This window comes from Cydia amplana, chromosome 9 (assembly GCF_948474715.1).
Source record: "Cydia amplana chromosome 9, ilCydAmpl1.1, whole genome shotgun sequence".
In the NCBI taxonomy this organism is placed as follows: Eukaryota; Metazoa; Arthropoda; class Insecta; order Lepidoptera; family Tortricidae; genus Cydia; species Cydia amplana.
The window spans coordinates 3,119,320-3,139,469 of NC_086077.1; the positions used below are offsets into that span (position 1 = coordinate 3,119,320).

General features: G+C 39.9%; 1 protein-coding gene across 1 annotated transcript; it reads left to right on the top strand.

Moving 5' to 3' along the window:
- The first annotated feature begins 8,895 nt into the window (after positions 1–8,895).
- Positions 8,896–19,476, top strand: LOC134650899 (germ cell nuclear acidic protein). Its single transcript, XM_063505835.1, has 8 exons — positions 8,896–9,113; positions 9,258–9,472; positions 11,910–12,011; positions 12,098–12,493; positions 15,480–15,690; positions 17,271–17,703; positions 18,187–18,321; positions 19,250–19,476. The coding sequence occupies exons 2-8, from the start codon at positions 9,265–9,267 to the stop codon at positions 19,385–19,387; spliced, it is 1,623 nt and encodes a 540-aa protein (XP_063361905.1). The 5' UTR covers positions 8,896–9,113; positions 9,258–9,264; the 3' UTR covers positions 19,388–19,476.
- The last annotated feature ends 674 nt before the right edge of the window (positions 19,477–20,150 follow it).

The following is a 20,150-nucleotide window of genomic DNA, read 5'->3' on the forward strand; positions in this document are numbered from 1 at the left end:
TGATAAAACCACACCTTTGATGTCAATAAAACTATCAACTGTTCTTGTACCACTAATATATGCTATTACACTTCCATTTAAGCCGCATCTGTCGCGACAAGGTTCTATCTGACCCTGATCGCACACGACATAGAACCTTGTGTCAGTCAGTGTAGTTGGCAGGAAGACCGTATGTTGTCCTTGTGCGTGGCGGAAGTGAGACCCGAAAGAAAGTACTAACCGGTCGCTTTAGTGGGCCATGGGCACAGCTTAGTTGGACACAGCGAGTGCGGTGATGGAGGCTTTCATCTGACTAAAAGAAACAAGCTACAGTGTATTCATCCTTACTTGTCCTAGTGGTCGCTCTGATCTTTTATTATCTGCGTCAGTAAAATCCGTGCTTATATTTAAGTACAAAGATTGATTTCTACCTCAGATGTTTATATAGTCCTCCTCATCGTTTTCGATAACGGCGACCCTAAATAAACATCATGGACGTTGTCTAGCGTGAGCCCTTATGTGGCTGGCCAGGCCGAACTTGGTCTTAAGAGCCAACAGGAGCTAAGATTTAAATATTTTAGGTAAATATACCCGTCTCGCTAACGGAAGCGGCTCCTAAAACTAGTGCGATAAGGACAAGGCGAAAAATCCTGCGTAAAAATATCAAAAATCGAGGTTTCGTACTCGACTGTTTCCTCCTCCAAAACTTAACCAATCGTAACCAAATTTGGAAATCTAAATGATTATGACATTATCTGTGTCGGACCGTTTTGCTTTTTTGACTAATTGATGTCAGTTTTGAATAGCACGCCTCTCATTGCGGCATAGTCAATTATTATTATTTTGGCCATTTTTGAAGGGCTCTGGCGCCTTAAAAAACAAAAATATCAAAAAAAGCAAAACGGTCCGACACAGATATTGACAATATTAATCTGTGTTGAAAAAATCATTGCTCTAGCTTCAAAACCCACGGAGGAAACAGTCGAGTACGTTTGTATGGAGAAATGACCACTCCTGTTGGCTCTTAAATACTCTATTGCACGTGTGACAATAAAGTTGGCCAGCTGCGTTGAGCGTGTACACGTAGGAGGGCTTAGGTCTCTCTTTCCGTGACTGGCGTTTTGTGTCTAGGCTTGTGAGGCGGTTATCCTCAAACATTTTGACACCGTTATGGATGGTAGAACGCCAAGATGACCTTCTTCCAGCAAGCTCCTCCCAACGCTCAGGGTCGATGGCGCAAGCGCTCAGATGCCGTTTGAGGACGTCCTTGTAGCGCAGGTGCTGACCACCGTGCTTCCGCTTACCCACTGCCAACTCAGAGTAGAGGATAGCCTTAGGCAAGCGGTGGTCATCCATTCGAAGGACGTGCCCACACCATCTGAGCTGCCGCTGCATTAGTATGGCCTCCATGTCATACATTCCGGAACGACGCAGTACCTCGGAGTTGGGAACATGGTCCTGCCACCTAATCCTATAGTATAGACCGCAGACACCTCAGGTGGTAAGTGTCCAGTTTCTTTACGACTGTTTTGTAGAGGCACCATGTCTCAGATGTTTAAGAAGATACTAATCCGGACATGCCTTTAAATAGGTTTATGTAATGTAAATTCTATACATTGTTTTTTTTTTTTTGTATAAACTACGAGCATTTATTGTAATAAGACTTTAGTATAAGATTAAAACTAATTGCTATAGCCTGTCCGGGTTCATGTTCACATATGTGTACCTTGTATACTTATAATGTTGTACATGATTGCAATGATTAAATGATAAATTATAAAAATGATAGGTATGAGCGTATTTTGAGGTTATAACGAATTTTGATAAATAGTTAAATATCAAAGTAATTTTAGACTAGGATCGTTCTGATCATCATCAATATCTTCCTCGCGTTGTCCCGGCATTTTTCCACGGCTTATGGGAGCCTGGGGTCCGCTTGGCAACTAATCCCAGTCATTGGCGTGGGCACTAGTTTTTACGAAAGCGACTTCCATCTGACCTTCCAACCCAGAGGGTAAACCTAGGCCCGTATTGGGATTCGTCCGGTTTTCTCACGATGTTTTCCTTCACCGAAAAGCGACTGGTAAATATCAAATGATATTTCGTACATAAATTCCGAAAAACTCATTGGTACGAGCCGGGGTTTGAACCCGCGACCTCCGGATTGCAAGTCGCACGCTCTTACCGCTAGGCCACCAGCGCTTCACTGGGATCATTCTGAGAAATCAAATATAAAGGGTGGCCCAAAAATATGTTGACTCTAATTAAAACTACAAATATTGTTAAACATGTTCTGGTAATTCGTAAAACGGAAAACGATTGTTGCTCGGCTCGACGAAAAGAGTAGTCTAAACTACAATCATTTAATTGAAACTAAACATATTATGTATATTCAAAATATTTTCCTTTGGTTGTGACACATAAACGCAAACGTTTGTTAAAATTACCAACAATAAAAAATCTTTGTAAATAAAAACAGTATCCTGAGTAGCAACAGTATCCTGAGTGTGATAGCGGATAGGCTCGATAGTAGCTATATGCAGCACTGGTCGAATCTGCACCGTTCTTTAGCTCCCTATGAAATGTAAAGTAGGTAGATAGGTTAATAAGTTAAGTTACGGCCACATTCGAACTTTAAGATACGTCAAATACTAGAGATTGAAACGATATGGAATAGATATGTCAGTGTCAAACAAGTGTCAAAAGTGACGCGTTTGTTTGAAGAAATATCGTTTCAATCTCTAGTATTTGACGTATCTTAAAGTTCGAATATATGGCCGATAGTATAAATTGCAAGTTCCAGCATGTACATGTTCGACTAACATATTACCTATGGATTTTTGTGGTCCGAAATATAAGTTTTTTTTTAAAGCATTTTGGTGACACAGCAGTTATGTGTTTCTGTATAGGCCACCCTGTAATGGAGTTCGGTTTGCGTACGGAACCCTAAAAAGCAAGATGATCACATTCACGCGCACATAACACTTTTTTACGACATGTTTTGCCAATGTAATAACATATTCATATATTATCGTCAATGGGAGGTAATTTGTCATGAAAGAAGCGGATGTTAGACAAAGCGTTGAACGTGTTGACATGTTACATGTTTCTTTGGAAGTACTGTTACATTTGTTATACATTTTTGGGAAAAATTGTGTATGCAAATACGGTTATGTCAGAACTTCTTAGTGTAAGGCCTGAGCGGACGCTCGAGTTGGGCGTGCAGCGGGGCGAGGCGTGCGGCGTGCATGTTAAACAAATGCAAGCGTATAGGAGCGGCCTTAGTGCACGCTGCTCACATCACGCGTGAGCCCGACGCCACACTGCACGCCCCGTCGAACGTTCCGCTTCAAGCGTCCACTCAGGCCTTACACTTAGTCTTTTGTTACATAATCGAGTCGGAATTTAATTATATTATCGGTCTGTTGAACCTCGCAAGCACAAAAATTGGCCTGGCTCTGACCCATGCCAATTCTAGCGCTTTTGTTTTTGGAACTTTCTTTTATTAAATTTCTATAAAAGTTCAATAAGTAATCGAATTTTGTACAAGTACAAGTACGCCGGGACTAACAAGGATAATTATAAAAAAAACTTACAAATTTGTTTTACATATACTACAAAATAAGGAAAAATAAGATAAGAATCCGATTGAAATTCTCTTTATAAGAATTCATCCTATAATTTCCACTACTGGCACATATATACTCTGGCAAACCCACATTGTCAGTAAAAATGCGCGAAATGCAAAATTTCTTTTCTTTTCTACTGACGGAAATGGCTTATCAAACTATAGGTATATGTATCTGCAAGTAAATCGGTTAAACTAAATTGTTGAATAAACGCAAGGCTTATAAATAAACTATACTTAAAATACTTAAGTTAAATATTTCTTTCTTTCTTTCATACCATCAATCAGCAATTCATTAAATTGGATCGGAATTTGACTCCCAACAATATCCAGGTGACCCACACCTTACCCATAAAGGAACCGTACCCTAAAGGAAGTGCGACAAAATAATCGATAACTATGTCACTCGCGAATACATTGACGTTATGACGACAAGTGTCTATTTGTACGAGAGAGCTGCGTGTGAGTATGTCGCGGGCCGGTGCGAATTGGGACTTATGCGAAATGTCTAAAATCGTCTAACGTGATCGTTAATGTAAAATTTCTATGAAATTTGACGTTTATTATGACACTTCCTCACTTTGCTCTGTTCAAGTCGGTGTAGTAACAAGGTACATATGTGTACAAAGGCGAATGTAACCCTGAGAGGGAAAGACTTAAAAGAAGAGGCTATACCCCATAAGTAGTTAATAAATAAGATACCTTTTCCTAACCTAGTGTTTGAAATTTTCGTGTCGGTCTATTAAAAGTTTCAAACGACAAAAGTTACCTACCCTAAAGCGACCTAGTCTAGATATAGCCTAGCCTAATAGGGCCTATCCATTTAAAATTAGGTACATTTGAAATACTTTTTTAATTATATTATCAATTCCATCATTCTTATTCTTATTTTTTTAATCATTAAGAGTACATAAACTACAGTAGGTAAAGTCCAATAAATTATATGTATGTATGTATAAACTCTTTATTGTACAAAACACAAAACACAAATTTATGGCACAGGATAGGCAGTACAAAGGCGAACTTATCCCTTTAAGGGATTTCTTCCAGTTAACCTTTGAGTAGATGAGAATTGATGAAGAACGTAGACAAATATAGCACTGAGTACAATAGACTAGAGGAAAGTCAATAAAATTATAAAAGAGGGCGAAAATAAATAATATAAGATAAAAATTAGAAGTAACAATATTTCAAATATAAAGAATACCTACGTTATATATAATAAATATAAAATATATATATATAAAATATCTATAGTCACGAACAAGTTAATTCCGGTCCGATAGCCACGGCTTTTTTAATAATATAATATATAATAATAATATACGAGTAATAATATATCCTCTTTAATTGTTTAATACCGTTCCCAATAAATTTCCGCGCAAAACGCAGGGAAATCTATCAGAAACCGAACCGGTACTCTGCCTCTACAATTAGCGGTATCTAAAATCAAAATTGAATGCAAACGTATACCTTAAATTCCTTATCTTAAAATTCAATTTTCAATATCATTTCATTTGGACGCTATTGTGCTTACGTGGCTGCCTTTAACTACTATCAATAACTAGTCAATTATAATAAATACTATATCCTCACTTGCGCAGCCACGCTCGCTCCTGTGTGCGTTAGAGACTCCGTTCGATGGGAGAAAGTCTTCGAAACCCATTCACAGGCCGCATACAAATATTTGTGGACGCCCACACTACCAAAAACGGGTTTAGGCCTTTCTCGTTGCGATATCGGGTAAGGGAAGGACTAATTGCCGGCTAAGCACTAAGTATGACGCGGTGAAGTGGGGCAGTGCCATAATGCGCTTCATGTTATCACAGTGCAATAAAGAAATAAATAGAGTTTTGAGGTTTATGGTGACATTTCGCTGTTATTGCAAACTTAGTGCAAAGTTAGTAGTCCAACTTCAATGTTCGGTTGATCCTGGTATCTTGGAGAAACTATATGCTTCTGAGATATAGGATAAATACTATTGTTAACAAGTCGATACATACATACACATTTTGGCACGAAAATCCGCCTTTTATTTATTTTAATTTTGATTATACCTTATGTCACTTCCATCCCACAACTGAGAAGTAGAAGAACTGCCAGAGAAACAAGGTCATATACCTAGCTCAGAGAGTCATTGCTGGTCGTCGACATAGCTCAGTCCGGGACATGTCAATGACGTCAACCTTAAGTGGCAGTGGTCGAGGCACATTGCTTGTAGAACCGATGGTTATTGGGTAAAATTAAAACACTGGCCTATTATTGGGATCAGCTTTAGGATGTAACCTGAGAAATGCTATAATGAGCAGGAAGGTCAAGAACATTTGAAACTGGACATGATCATTGGTTGGAGATATCCCTATATGGGTATTTGTGCAATATAGGTAACTTACCTACTAAAAATACTAAAGGCAACCTGACAAAATACCTAAACATTAGAAAACACCCTTAGGGAAAACTATGTTGATACAACTTTTTGAAAACATAAATCAGTAATCCTGTGTGTGTCCACTAATAGGTACTTATCCTATCCATTGTTTAAATAAATCGTTAAAACAAGGAAAGATGTAATACGTAGGAATGTAAGTAGGTAATTGTTCACTGAAATATGTGAACATTGGTCATTAGAAGTTCCCACTTAACAATGTGGTGCCGCGTTAAAAGTAAATTATGTGTAGTAGTAATTAAACTAGGTGTTAATAATAAACTAAAACACATGCACTGTTACGTAATTATTGTGGTAATTTTCGAAATAATGGAGTTTCTTCTCATAGGATTGATTGTGATGAAAAGAAAAAAAAATGTGAAAACTGGCCTTGTAGCTTTGTTACATCGCAACATTGCATACATTATACCTATTGTCAATTTTCTGATCCAGTAGGTATTTGCCAAAATTTAAATTAGCCATAAGTAAATATGTAAGTCAAAAGTTTCATTTTATGAACTTGGTGCTTGCTGATGGAACAAGTAAATAAAAATGAAAGCAAATCATTAAAAACAAGTCAGCAACATTTTTGAAACAGGAACGGAAGCATACGCATTTTATTACATACTTACCAAATGGTCACGCACCATGTTGCGGAATTTCACTGGAACGAATTTTTATATACTATACTGAACTGTCAACCTATACATGAGAATAACAGCGCCCTCTTGACAATGATCATAATAATATTCCTGGTCAGGCTTTATATGATTTGAGCTTGTTAAGACCAAAAACGAAATGACGGGACGACCTCGACGCATGTTGCAGCGACTAGCCCGGCATGCACCAAATCGGAGTGGCGGAAAAAACGGGAGGCCTTTGTTTTGTCCAGCAGTGGGACATAAAATAGGCTAATAAAAATTATTTAAGGTTACCTATTGGGTATATTGGGCGACATTAACACGCCGCAGTAATGTCGTAACACTGCAGCTTCAGTTGACATCCGAACGTAACTTTTAGCGGATATCCTAAGTTTGAAAACATTGAGCGCCTTGTTACACTGATCAAATCAATATTGGTGGCTGTTTCAAATCCCCGCTGAAAATGTTTTTTCTGTTTTTCTGCCAGAAAGCGTCAACTTTCGGGCCGCTGCGCTAAACGATGTTGCAGCTTTCCGGCTCCGGCGAACAGAAAAATAGTATTTCATTTCATTTCATTTCATTTTATTTTATTTTCTTTTCTTTATTTGAGAAACAACAGAAGTACAGTTGATGATAAGATATACAGTTCAGAAGATGTGCACCTACCTCCTAAAACGCTCTCACTAAGAACTATTTCTTCTATTTTTTATAAGTTTGTAAGCTCCTGCGTGTATACATAATATATATTATACGTAGGAATGCATATAATGTAGCATTAATAAGAAATTACGTGATGTGGCGCAATATTTATGTTATCACGAGAAAATGAGAAATCCGTAACATTTTTACTGCACTTAATCCAGTTTAAGATTTAAACCTTAACTCCAAATAATAAAGGAAACTTTTGATTTAATTAATAATTTTAGAGAGTTAAAAGAATTCGGTTAACTTATGTTTGTTCTTAACGAATCTTAATTGCGATTTGCAATGATTTTTAGAGATTCTTCATCGGGCCCCATGCAAATTAGAAATAGAGGGTCTCAATGATACAATCTTAATAATAATAATAAATACTTATGAATTATGATGAGATAATTAATAGATAAATATTTTAAAACTCGTGTTAAAAAAATTCCTACGTACTTACCTATTCAAAAACTGGGGCCAAAAATAGCTTGCTACTTTCTTTGGAATAAAATATAATGTACCTAAAAACTACGACACACATATGTCTCTTGAATTTAAAATGTTTATATTTTATGAAAACAGGAAAGACACATTGTTATACCTACATGTTTTCTTTTCCTGTTTTTTTTTTTAATAAGACATCTGCAATTATTCCTGTGCTCTTATTGAATAACCCCCCGTAATACACGAAAGACAACCTAAATGTTTATTAATCATTCGTTCTTTTGAGTTGGTCTGAACTAGGTTCTCATCAGTTTTTATCAGTAGAAGCATTAGTGGGGTCAAGTATGGCGGGATGCTACATTATCTCTTTCGAGTCTAAATAGCATTTAATTTTCTAATTTTCTGCGAATTTTAACAAACTTGAAGCTTTCTAAACAATCGACTCACGGCTGACGGTAGCTGCCAAAGTAGAAAGTCTATAACTTACGCGGAAATAATACCTGATTAAATGTAAACTAACTTGGTTATTCGGTCTAATCGGCATAGTATCACTGTCAAGTTCTAGGTCAAAGAACAACGCGCGTATTGTTATAATAACCCAGCGTTATAAGCCATTGTTATCTTTTTTATATTAAATTAGTTCATTGCGTGTGCCTTGCATTATGAGCCGTCTAATAATGATATTATCAGCCGTCTAAGGTTTACGTCACGTTATCAATTACTTGAAGCATATTAACATACATAACTTTGAGTGAAAGTACGCGGCCGGCCTCCCCATATTAATGTTCAAAATGTTTAAAGATTCCGACTTGGCCTCGCACTTTTCTCCGACGAGACGCAAGTTAGTAAACAAGGTGAATAAATTAATAGACTCAAACTAGCCGTACTCATCGATCCAAAGAATAGATAATTTCACCTAGATACGTTCGTGTCTACTTCTGCTAAGACTAATATATTCAAATTCTTGAAAAAGGATTATATGCTTTTTAGGCTAGTCTAGTAACAGCTTTAACCGGTTTTATGAAAAACTGTATATGGATACGTGTTTGTCGCGTATAACCGTTTTGGAAGAATGTACCGCGTCTGCGCGCGCGCTGCTCTGTGCCGCCGCGGCTACCATCACTACTTTCCTTCCCTGCGTGTGTGACGTAACTCTATAAAAGAGTGCGCGGTGAAGACGCCGCCGCTATACCGTTTCCGTTCGCCAGGCTCGGCCATAACGTCCCGACCACCGGCACAGAAGGACGCGAGCGGAACCTCTTCCGCTGAGCTCCCACGGACTCACCAGTGATCACTAGTTCAACAAAAGGTGAAGTGCTCCAAGGATCAGTGCACGTGTGCAGTGACAGTGTTGTGATATCGTGATGGCAACAGTGTCTGTGTGTGCGGGAACGTGGGGCACTGTCGCGATCGCGGTGAAGAGGCTGGTATTAAAGGGCTGTGTTTGTTTCAGATACGAGATGAGGTCGTTGTGGTTGTTAGCGGCGCTGTGCTGCTTAGTTTTGTCGGCGAGCGGGAGCCCCATCGCGCGACCGGAGGAGAAGGAAGTCGGCAGACAAGCGGCAGCTCCTGCCGCGCCGGCTGCGCCTGCCGCGCCGGCTGACGATGACGACGACGACGATGATGACGATGACGATGATGACGTAGACCTGGATGATGCACTGACAGGTGAGCCACAGACTTTAACATTTCAATTAGGTCATTTATTGGGTTGTAGAATCTGATATACTTTAAACCCACTGGTGTTTTCCGCATACCTACCTAATTGCCATCCAATCCAATTGCAACTCTTTCTACCATCCAATCCGACATTCCGGATGATGGAATTCAAGGGCAGTCAAATAAATATTTCACTTATCTTGCTGTTAAACAACCCAGTTTTGGATTTGGTAACGCGTGTCTTGCACGATTTCTTAGAAAACGTTTGAAATAGCGGCCTACAGGTAGGTTGTACCTACAGGTACAAGGTGCCAACATCGTGACAGTCGAATTCATATACGCATTTCACAATTTTTTTACTGTAAAATAATTCAGCACCCAATACTAAAACAATGGCTTGTAAGTGCAATAGGTAAACATCAATGATCTATTTGGTTTGACTGAGTTTTTCTTCCATTCATAATCATATTTTGCTATAGAACTGTAAATAACATTAAGTAATTAATTTGTCACGCCTGAACGAAGATATTCGTTAATTTTGGGATCTATGAGTCGTTTACTTCAAGCTCGGGTAAATCCATCTGTCAGATTATGCGATTGTGGTATTAAGAAAAGGTAATAGGGTAGATATTTGCTGAGAGGGTCGAATGGATTTACCAGAGTTTGAAGTTAAGCGACACATACATTTGTGTCGCTACATAGTTGGGCAATTGTACGGTACTTAAATAGTACAAACAGTTTCGCACTTGTTTAGCCAGTCCGGGTACTCGCATACTGACCTGTTGGCTAGGTTTACCGTTCAAATGAGTAAGAACCATAACGGTTGACCCAAGTGTGAGATATACGTCCTATTGAATGCACCGGTAACCATTTACTGTAGTAGTTAAGTTATGAAGATAATTTACTGCATTTTAATGAGCACCTGCGTAATTACGATGGGAAGTCATTATCAATGATTAAATAGTTATAAAGCAGATCAGGTCAGGTGTATCTTACAATATATATGCTGTTATTAAATAAAATATGTTTATGTTTTATACATTTTTCGCTCTAAAACTCAGCCTCACTGTGCAGAGGAACGCGGCCAGTGTCCTGGGAACAATGCCACAGGCTAATTTAGTAGATTTATGATTTATTTTGTTATTTAATCTCTGTTTTAATAATTATAACAATCGGAGACTTAATCTTGTTTTAAAAAACGTAGTTCAATATAATCAAGTTCAATATAATCGTGTAACAACAAAGAGATAGGTAACAATTTAAGAATTAATCGTTTTCAAGAAGCATAGTTCAATTGTATATTCATGTAACAACAAAGCAATAAAGACTTTCTTTTTAAATCGATATAATTAAGAATATTGTTAACGAAATTCATCATAACGTCGAAAGTGTTACGTTTTTTCGATAAAAATACCTGAGAACCAGGCCGAGGAATGTGAGCTGGCCGTGACAGCGCGCTCAGTGCTTAATTAATTCTAACAGATACTCAATCAGAGAAATTGATGCTCCCCTGCTTTCTAACGACGAAAGTCTCGCAGGACGTCACGGTCCGACGGCGTCTTTCATTAACTGTTTGCTTAACAGTTCATTTGCGTTTGGTGATGCTAATCAAAAACGTTACAACCTAGTAGGTAGATAATTTATGATTTATGTTAAACATGGGTTTGTACCGTAAAACTACCCATATAGTCCACTGAAACTATGATCGACAAGTTCAACACGTACCTTATAAATACCTACCAATGATGGTTTTGGACTGGTCTAATTTTTTTTCTATTTATAAAATTATTTTGCCATAGAACTACGACAATCAAAGAGTAGTCGCACCTAAATCACAGCAGTTTATATTCGTGTTCAATTGGACCAAAGTTGGGAGCTTTTGGACTACAGCTCGTTGGTTTTATGATAATTGGATGTTTGGTCACTGGGCTTTCAAAGAGCAGGTTTAAATTGGTCAGTGGGTTTTTAAAGAGCAGGTTTTTAATAGCCGCAAGAATAAGCAAGGGGAACACGCTACTACAGCATCGTTAGCCCAGGCTAACGATCAAACTGTAGTAGTACGAACCAGCAGTTGAAACGAGATTGAAATATCATTTGAATTCCTAAATGACGGAAGATAAATAATTAGAAAGGCGACAAGCACCCAGCAACCAGCAGTTGAAACGAGATTAAAATATCATTTGAATTCCTAAATGACGGAAGATAAATAATTAGAAAGTTCTTTAGTGGTCGAGGTCGGAATCGAACCGGCGTCTTAAGCTTAAGCGTCTAACGCCATGACCTCTACGCCACCCGGCCACGGCGGTGACCGTCCCTAATTCTCGAGAATATGAAATCTTTAAAAGGTCTAAAAAAATTTTTGTAGTTGTATAGGTAAATAATTAGGTAACTGTCATTTTCGCTATATATTCTGTGGTGCAGAATTTTAATAGAAATGTATTTTTAGGTGACGACGATGATGACGATGACGACGACGATGAGGACGAGGCCGACGATGATGATGATGACGAGGACTACTTGGAGAGGTTCTTCGACGACATCTTAGGAGGTGAGCAGATTTCAGATACCTTGAAAAATGAACTTGTATTCTAGACAGTGTCAGGACGGTTAACATTCGGGATTTTTCATTCGCAGACGACGAGGACGATGATGACGATGACACGCCGGCAGCGGTGCAGCCGGTCGTGGCTCCCGCCGACACCGTCGCCGCTGCGCCCGCCGCCGCTGCCGCTGCAAGTGGTGAAGAGCCCGCCGCAGTAGCCGAAGCCGCCGAAGAGGCGGCCGAGGGTGACAGCGAAGCCGCCGCCGCGGAAGAGTCCGAGGTCGCTCAGAAGGAGCCCGCCGAGGCCGAACCCGCCCAGCCCGCTGAGGAGGCCGCCGAGGCCGACGACGCCGACGACGACGACGAGGAGGACGACATCGCGGACGCGCTCGACCCCGAGGACGACGACGACGACGACGAGGACGACGACGATGACGACGATGACGACATCACCGACGCTCTCGGCAGAAACGTGAGCAAACAAGCACGTGAGTCCAAAAAGCTGAAGGCTAGTCTCGTCAAACACGCGAAAAAGTCAGGGAAAAAAGCGAACTACCTGGGTAAAGTAAAGAAAACCAAAGCGACGGCCGCCGCGGCAGCGACTGCGGAACACAAAAAGTTCAGATAGTGAGTAGGCGCCGAGTCCCGGGCGTCGGCCCCATCGGCCCCATCCACCTGAGAGACCTCCGCGGTCCCCTCCTTTAGCTTAGCTATTTATTGACTATTTATTTATTCTATTTAATTTATTTTATTTATTAAGTGAGTGTGTTTGACGTGTGAAAGTGTAAGTATGGAACCGAGAGAGTTAAATTAATGTCTAGATCATGTCACACTGGTCTCGTGGCAATTTATTGGAAATAAATCTGTTGTTCTAATTTGTTGTGTGCAATTTTTTCTGTAACCTACAAAATGATTTGTGCGTTCTTTTTCATATTGCAAAAGATTGAAATGAATGATCGGTCAGAATTCTAGTTGAAATTATTTTTGTCAGCTGATAGAGTGACATTATCTAGTGATATTAATTTAATTTTGAATATAAAATGTATACTAGTCATGATAAAGTAGATCCTATCATCCTAAGCTATTACTTCGTATGCTCGTAATGTATGTTATGACTCTTTTAGGCATTTATCTATATTGATCCCGTATTACGTCCAACGTAGATCATAATATTAGTATTGTATATGTAGATATTAAAGTGTAGATATAATTAACTAGCCTTTTGACCGATTTATCTATATAATCTAACGCACAGAGCAATTTCGTCCCGCTCCCAATTCCTTTATTAATTAAAATAAGATAAGTAGAAAATGAGGGGCAGAGAAAGAGGTAGGAATACCTCGCGTGATCGCGGGCGCGGCTGGGGCCCTTCACAACGAATATTGACCACTTTAAACAGGTGGACCAGTATAAATGTTAAGGCAAATTGAGCACAGTTACCACGAATCTAGAGATCAAGTGAGACTAGGGACAAGTTTTGAGACGGATGAACAGGTTCATTAATCGCTCAGCAGAGCTCGGGCAGAAGGAACTTGATGGGCGTGGATGTGTGTTAAGAGGCCGGGTGACGGGCGCACTTTCCCAATCCGGCCCGAGCGATGAACCCACCCGATTTCTTCTACAACCTTGACACTTTCTTTGACCTTGCCACCCGCTCAGGAGCGACCTTGACGAATCTCAACAGTTCAACACCGATAGAAAGTAAATCGCACTAGATGTTTACTCTCACTGAATGACGCGCACCGCGAAATTTGCGTGAGTGTCCGGCTTAGTGAAAACGATAATGAGATGCGAGAAGAGAAATTTTAAATGTTTGTCGTCGTGAAATGCTGGGAGAGTCGAGGAGTCATATTCGACCCGAATGGAACTCGTTTGTTACCGGCAGTGGTAACCTACATACCGTACCTGTTCGATAGCTTTGCTTTTTACGGTAAAACTTCGAGATCGTTTCCAATGAAATTTATAAATAGTATTTAACAAAATGAGTAGTTAAACTAGAGTGAAACGTTGCATAACGTAAATTATAAAGTCATTATCATGGTCAATATATCGAGAAGTAGGTATATAGCCAGCGTAGCAGAAACCTACATATGGTGCCGGTTCGTAACTATGCAGTACTTCAGATTTCTTTAGAACGTCTCGGCACGCAGTTTCTTTTACGTGTGGAAAATAGAAAATCCACCGTTGACTGCGTGTATTAATTGTGACTGGCCATTAGAATTCAAGCGCGACTCCGGGAGCGATACAGTTAGTTCGCGTGTCTTCATACGTGCTCAGAATTAGGTGTATCCTATGAATTATGCAGGCCCATAATTAATTATATGTAGACTCGCGTGATGCAATGAAAAACTGACGAGTTTATATTTAAATAAAAGGAATGTCACGTCCGTTGAAAGAGAAATTGTTTGGCAAAGTTTCCCTTTGACTTTGCGCTCATTTGCAAATCAAACACAAATAACGTAGGTAAACTACATACCGTAAATAATTTTAAAAGTGTGCAATACCGTTGGATGCCTCAAAAATGAGCACAATTTTTAAAATATGCATAGCTATTTCCAGTTAAATATTAATGGTATAAAATTGGCGTGACAGGAAGGTCAACGATTTGAAATATCGAAGTATTATAGTTACGATTAAATCAATCAGCAATAAATAACTTGAATGTTATATTGTGAGTCGAAGAACAGTTGGCACGAATCGTCAATTAGAAACCTATCATGTGTATAACTAGAAGCGATTACTTGGTGGCATGCACTTGTTTGTTTATAATGGTTTTTAGCGTCGCTAACCTGCCATTTCTAAATGCCTAGTTCAATTTACAACATTTGAACAAATAGGTATTAAACAAGTTAAGTTAGTTTCATCCAATCAAATCAATAGTCATTAAATCATTCAACTTTTTAAATATGTCTTAGGCAGTTAGGTAGTTTCTACGTACATACAACACACCTTGACTTGAAAACCTCTCTCATTTCACACATCAGGTTAAACTTGAACAAGTACATTATTGCCTAGGTACATATTATATTATGTTAACATAGACATTTATTCATAACATTTTAAATATTACATGTCAAGTATTATTCAGCCCAAAACGGTGTCCAAAATGGTAAATACTGTAGTACAAATTCAACATAATTATAACATAAAATATGACAAGTGACGCCAGTCGATCATATGATAAGGCATAAATAAGTACACAAGCTAATGAGGGGTAAGCTTTTGATTCTCTTAGCCTCCGGCATGTTCTTTCGTAAAATTCAGGTATCAAGGCAAATGTCCACCTGCTTTTTATTTCAAAAAATCCTTTGTTTCTTAGCATATAGAAAGCCACAAATTATAATTTTAAAATCACTCTTTGTGTTTGACTGTCCAGTCGTCCAACCTAGTCATTCTAATAATGAATCAAAGAACTTCAAGGAACAGTATTTCAAAGGGGTCTCGCAAAACTTGAACAAAACAAACCATTCACAGGTGCACTAGAAGGCGACACAGAGAAAACGCCAAAAGAGACAGTGCCAGCGATATACATAGTGAAATACAACCGCTTCATAGACAACATTCTCCAGAAGATGAACGACATACTGCGCCGCTCATACGACCCTGTCAGCGTGAAGCTTCAGCCCATTGATGCTAGCAAGAAGTCTACCAAGCCTAAGAAAAATAAGAACAAGACCAAGAAGAGGTAAGATCATTGACTTATTTCTCAGGACTGGCCTTACGGGCAATAAGAATGGCGATTGGTCGCAACTAGTTGCGTTAGACTGCACGATTGGCTTGAATTCGTGAGTGACACCTCTGAACTAGAACCATATTTAGTGCCCGTAAGGCCCGTCCTAAGATATACGTCAATGGGTAAGATACTTAAGGCTAGGCGCGCACGAGCAACTTTTGTCTCCGCAACTATTTTGTTTTTATCTCTCACATCAGGTCTATGGGTAGTCGGAAAGTGCGACAGAGACAGTGCCTAGCCTGCCATGCCAAATATTAAATAATAGTAGTAGTAGTAAGCTCTTTATTGTACCAAAATACTTATTAAAAATAACAAAAATAATAGTAAAAAGTACAAAGGCGAACTGAGGGATCTCTTCCAGTTAACTTACACCTTACCTTATAGTTAATAAAACCGGCCAAGTACGAGTCTGACTCGCGCACGGAGGGTTCCGCACCATCAACAAAAAACAAGCAAAAAAACGGTCACCCATCCAAGTACTGACCCCGCCCGACGTTGCTTAACTTCGGTCAAAAATCACGTTTGTTGTATGGGAGCCCCACTTAAATCTTTATTTTATTCTGTTTTTAGTATTTGTTGTTGTAGCGGCAACAGAAATACATCATCTGTGAAAATTTCAACTGTCTAGCTATCACGGTTCGTGAGATACAGCCTGGTGACAGACGGACGGACGGACGGACGGACGGACGGACGGACAGCGGAGTCTTAGTAATAGGGTCCCGTTTTTACCCTTTGGGTACGGAACCCTAATTACCTGGCTTGACGATTAAGTTTATTAGTGACTCTACCAAACAGCTGTACCTAAGATACATTTCATCGAGTGATTGAGTTTTATATTATGTTTTGGTATAGCCCGCCGCAAATTGAACTATTAGAGTAGTTCACAACTACTTACGTAGGTAGCGTAAACAACTAATTTGTAATTATTGTATTGTCACCGATCTTACATAGGAATGTTAAAAGGTGAAATGAAAACCGGGAAATGGATCCATAACTTGCGAAATTTGATTATAGACAGACAGAGACCGGGTCAGGTGAAAGTAAAAAATATAAGAGCTGTTAATGTTGAACAGTTGTCATAAAACTAAATCGGTAGAAAAAATCGAAACCGTTTTTGCATTTTATTAAGTTTTTAATTTGTATTGCACTTGGCATCCAGTGCAAGCCGTTAGCTGCGTTCAGCGACAAGTTCTATAAAACATTATCTTTCCATACAATAAGACGATGTGAGCATTGTAGGTACTACGGTGGCAATCTTAGACCTAGACATCACATTGATAACGCAACATCAATACGCAATCACGCGATTTCTTCTACGTTGATATCTGTAAAATGACCCTCTTTATAAAAACGAGCTATCGTTATTGTAACAACAAAATTGCCTAACAAGCAATAAACGATATGTTTAACTCAATTTGTTCTAATGGACCAAAAGGCAATCAATGATCGTGAGATAATACGCCCACAGAAAAACGCTTCGAAATCGATCAACTTTCACTTGTTTCAATCAAGATTAACACTTTTGTTTCCAGAAAAACGACTAACAAAAAAAAGAACAGCGCTCGCGCCGGCAACCCAGAAAAGACGAGCGACAAAATCGCCTCAAATGACACTGAGATCAACAACGTAGAACCTAAGATTGAAATACCTGTTGAACAGCTTCAAGCAGAAGGACGAGCGTTGAAATCAGAAAGCGGAAAAGCTAAAGCTACTACCCCTAAGCCGAAACCTTCAAAAACTACGAAGCCTAAAACTAAGCCTCCTAAAACTTCATCGACTAAGAAACCGGTAAAGACCAAGACGAAGACGACAGTTCCTAAAAGCAAGCCGAGAGCTAAGGGGACGTTGTATGGGCTGTCGTCTTTGAGGAGGATGGGCGATGTCGCCGTCAGCATTATGTCGGATCATACCACTGTGAAGAGTAACTTTGCTGTTGGACCTTTGATCTTGAGAGTGGAAAAGGAGGTACGTATACTTAATTATTCACATTACATTAATTTGTTTTGTATCTCGTTCTTTTTTTTTTGTTGTAAAGCAAATTTCATAGCTGGCTTAGATATTCTAGTTTATACAGAGTGGCCCAAAAATACGTTAACGAGATAGTTATGTTGTAGATAATTTTAACAAAAAAAAAATGCTTTTGTGTATCTAGAATATTAATTGATTTGTTCTCAGGTAGTTGTCGTTTTAATTTTTAATAATAAACGAAAAGTGGAAATATTCCATGTCTCGGGCGATGCTAGAACTCGCGACTCTGGATCACTAGCCCATCGCTCTGCCGACTGAGCTACCGAGACTTCACTCGATGACAGCGAATATTTCCACCATATCACCCATGTGCGCCTTTTCGAGTCATAGGGAGGCGCCTAGCGACATCTACCGTAATCATTTTTCATTTATATCTGGACTTTGTGGTTATCGTTATACATTGACTGTATTTGGTTATAGGTCGGACGTGGGGCCAAGAAGGAGCTGAAGTCTGCTACCGCCACCACGGCAGAGATGACCGGCAAGATTAGCCTCAGGGTTAAAAATGATGGCGTCGCCACCTTGCACTCTATCAAAGTTCTGCAGCCTAAACAGGTGAGCGAAAAGTAATCTTAGTGCTTTGGAATAAGATCCGTATTGGCTATTTACCTGCATCGTGGTTTAGGCAGGCGTGGCTCACTCCGCGATTTCGTCGCGTCGCTAAAAGTAAATGCGGCATGATGCGGCCTACACCAATTTTGGTGTCTAGCCATAGTGATTGCCGCGCACCGCTACGGAACGGACGCCTGGCGGCCTAGCCAAGGTGACGATCGCTATCGCTTCGCCATCGAATCGCTTTCCGTCTCTTTATCACTCTTCCATATTAGTGTGAGTGACAGTTGCGTTTCGATCGCTACGGAGCGTAAGCGATTGGCACGTTGGCTACGCGGCCTGCTCGCGCTTGCGCCACCTAGCGGTCATATCTGTCGTAATAGACGCTTTTGTTAGAGAGGAACCTTCTGTACCTAGTACTATTATTTAATCTGTGGTTTCGGTTCTTAATGTAGACTTCCCTTTGAACGCCACGTCTATCGTGGGCGGCGCGTCATCTTGAACCTTGTCGGAATGCACTAAGGTTGATATTGGAATGTAGCCGCGAGCGTCAGTTGTCGTCTTTGGCGGTCAAAGGGTTCAAGATGGCGCATAGTGTACAGTCGTGGCAATCAGGCGATGACTATTAAATGGGTGAATCAACTTTTTCTTGTCACTCGTTACCATGGTTACGTTCCCCTGGGTCACTCTTTAAAACCTGATTTTTAGGCATTTAAATTCTCCAAACACGCTTTTTTGTGAAACTTATAAACCCTTTCCATAGAGGGTCGTCTACCAAGCGTGTCAGAAGGTGGTGGACAATGTCTTCTAACAATCTATGCTACTATTGTCTCTTGGCTGACCGGACAGAATAACAACAAGAAATAGTTGATCCACCCAAATATAAACTTTATTTCAGTAGCAATATGACTAACTATCCCTTGTTTGTCAGGTCCGTGTGGACAGCAATCACGAACGCACACGGGAACTAGTATGGCGCCGCAGCGCGAGGATCGCGCACGTCGTGTCAGAAAAACTCATGTCGGCTTCCAAACCCATGTTCGTCCACCAAAGCGTGACCGAGGAATAAGCAACCTTAACACTTTAGCGTAAGGCACATAGTCTTTAGATGTTGGCTAAGGCGTATAGCCTTGCCAAGATGGCATATACTTAGGAAATTGGGACAGGTGTACGAACGAGACTGCCGCGAAAAGTAGAAGCTAGTTCGAATCCTGCTTTTAACATTGGATTCCCTGGCGCCTATTTCACCAATTTGACGTTTGATACAGGGTACTAGGTATAAATGCCCCCCGTAACTGTAAGGGCGGTTTCAGACTAGAATATTATACGTTCGTATAGGCTCGTTATAAAAAGCGCGTATGGGCGTGACTTTTTCCAAATGTAGCGCGCGTGTATATACGCGTATGCCGAAACGACAGTATGTGCGCAGAAAAAGAAACTCTAAAGTAAAACCGCTCTAAATTTCTGGGTTGCTAAATAACGACGATATATAGCGTCAGTGTTGACTTGTTGGACCAGCAATGGTCAGTCGCCATCAAATATATCGGAGCGGCCAAGGTGTTCACAATATCTGAACAAGCACTCTAACGTGTTGACAATAGAGGCGTGCTCAGATATTCGTGAGCACCTTGGCCGCTCCGATATATCTGATGGCGACTGTAGGTACAGTGAATTGCCAATGTCAAGGGGCCTGATCCTCTCAAAGTCAGGTGTCAAGTTGGTAGTATAGGCCTGGTCACTTTTTCTTTAGTATATGATGTATTTTTGAATTGTACTCAGATTTGCATTTATAGATTTTAATTTATATACAAACTAAGACTGTTATGGAAAGT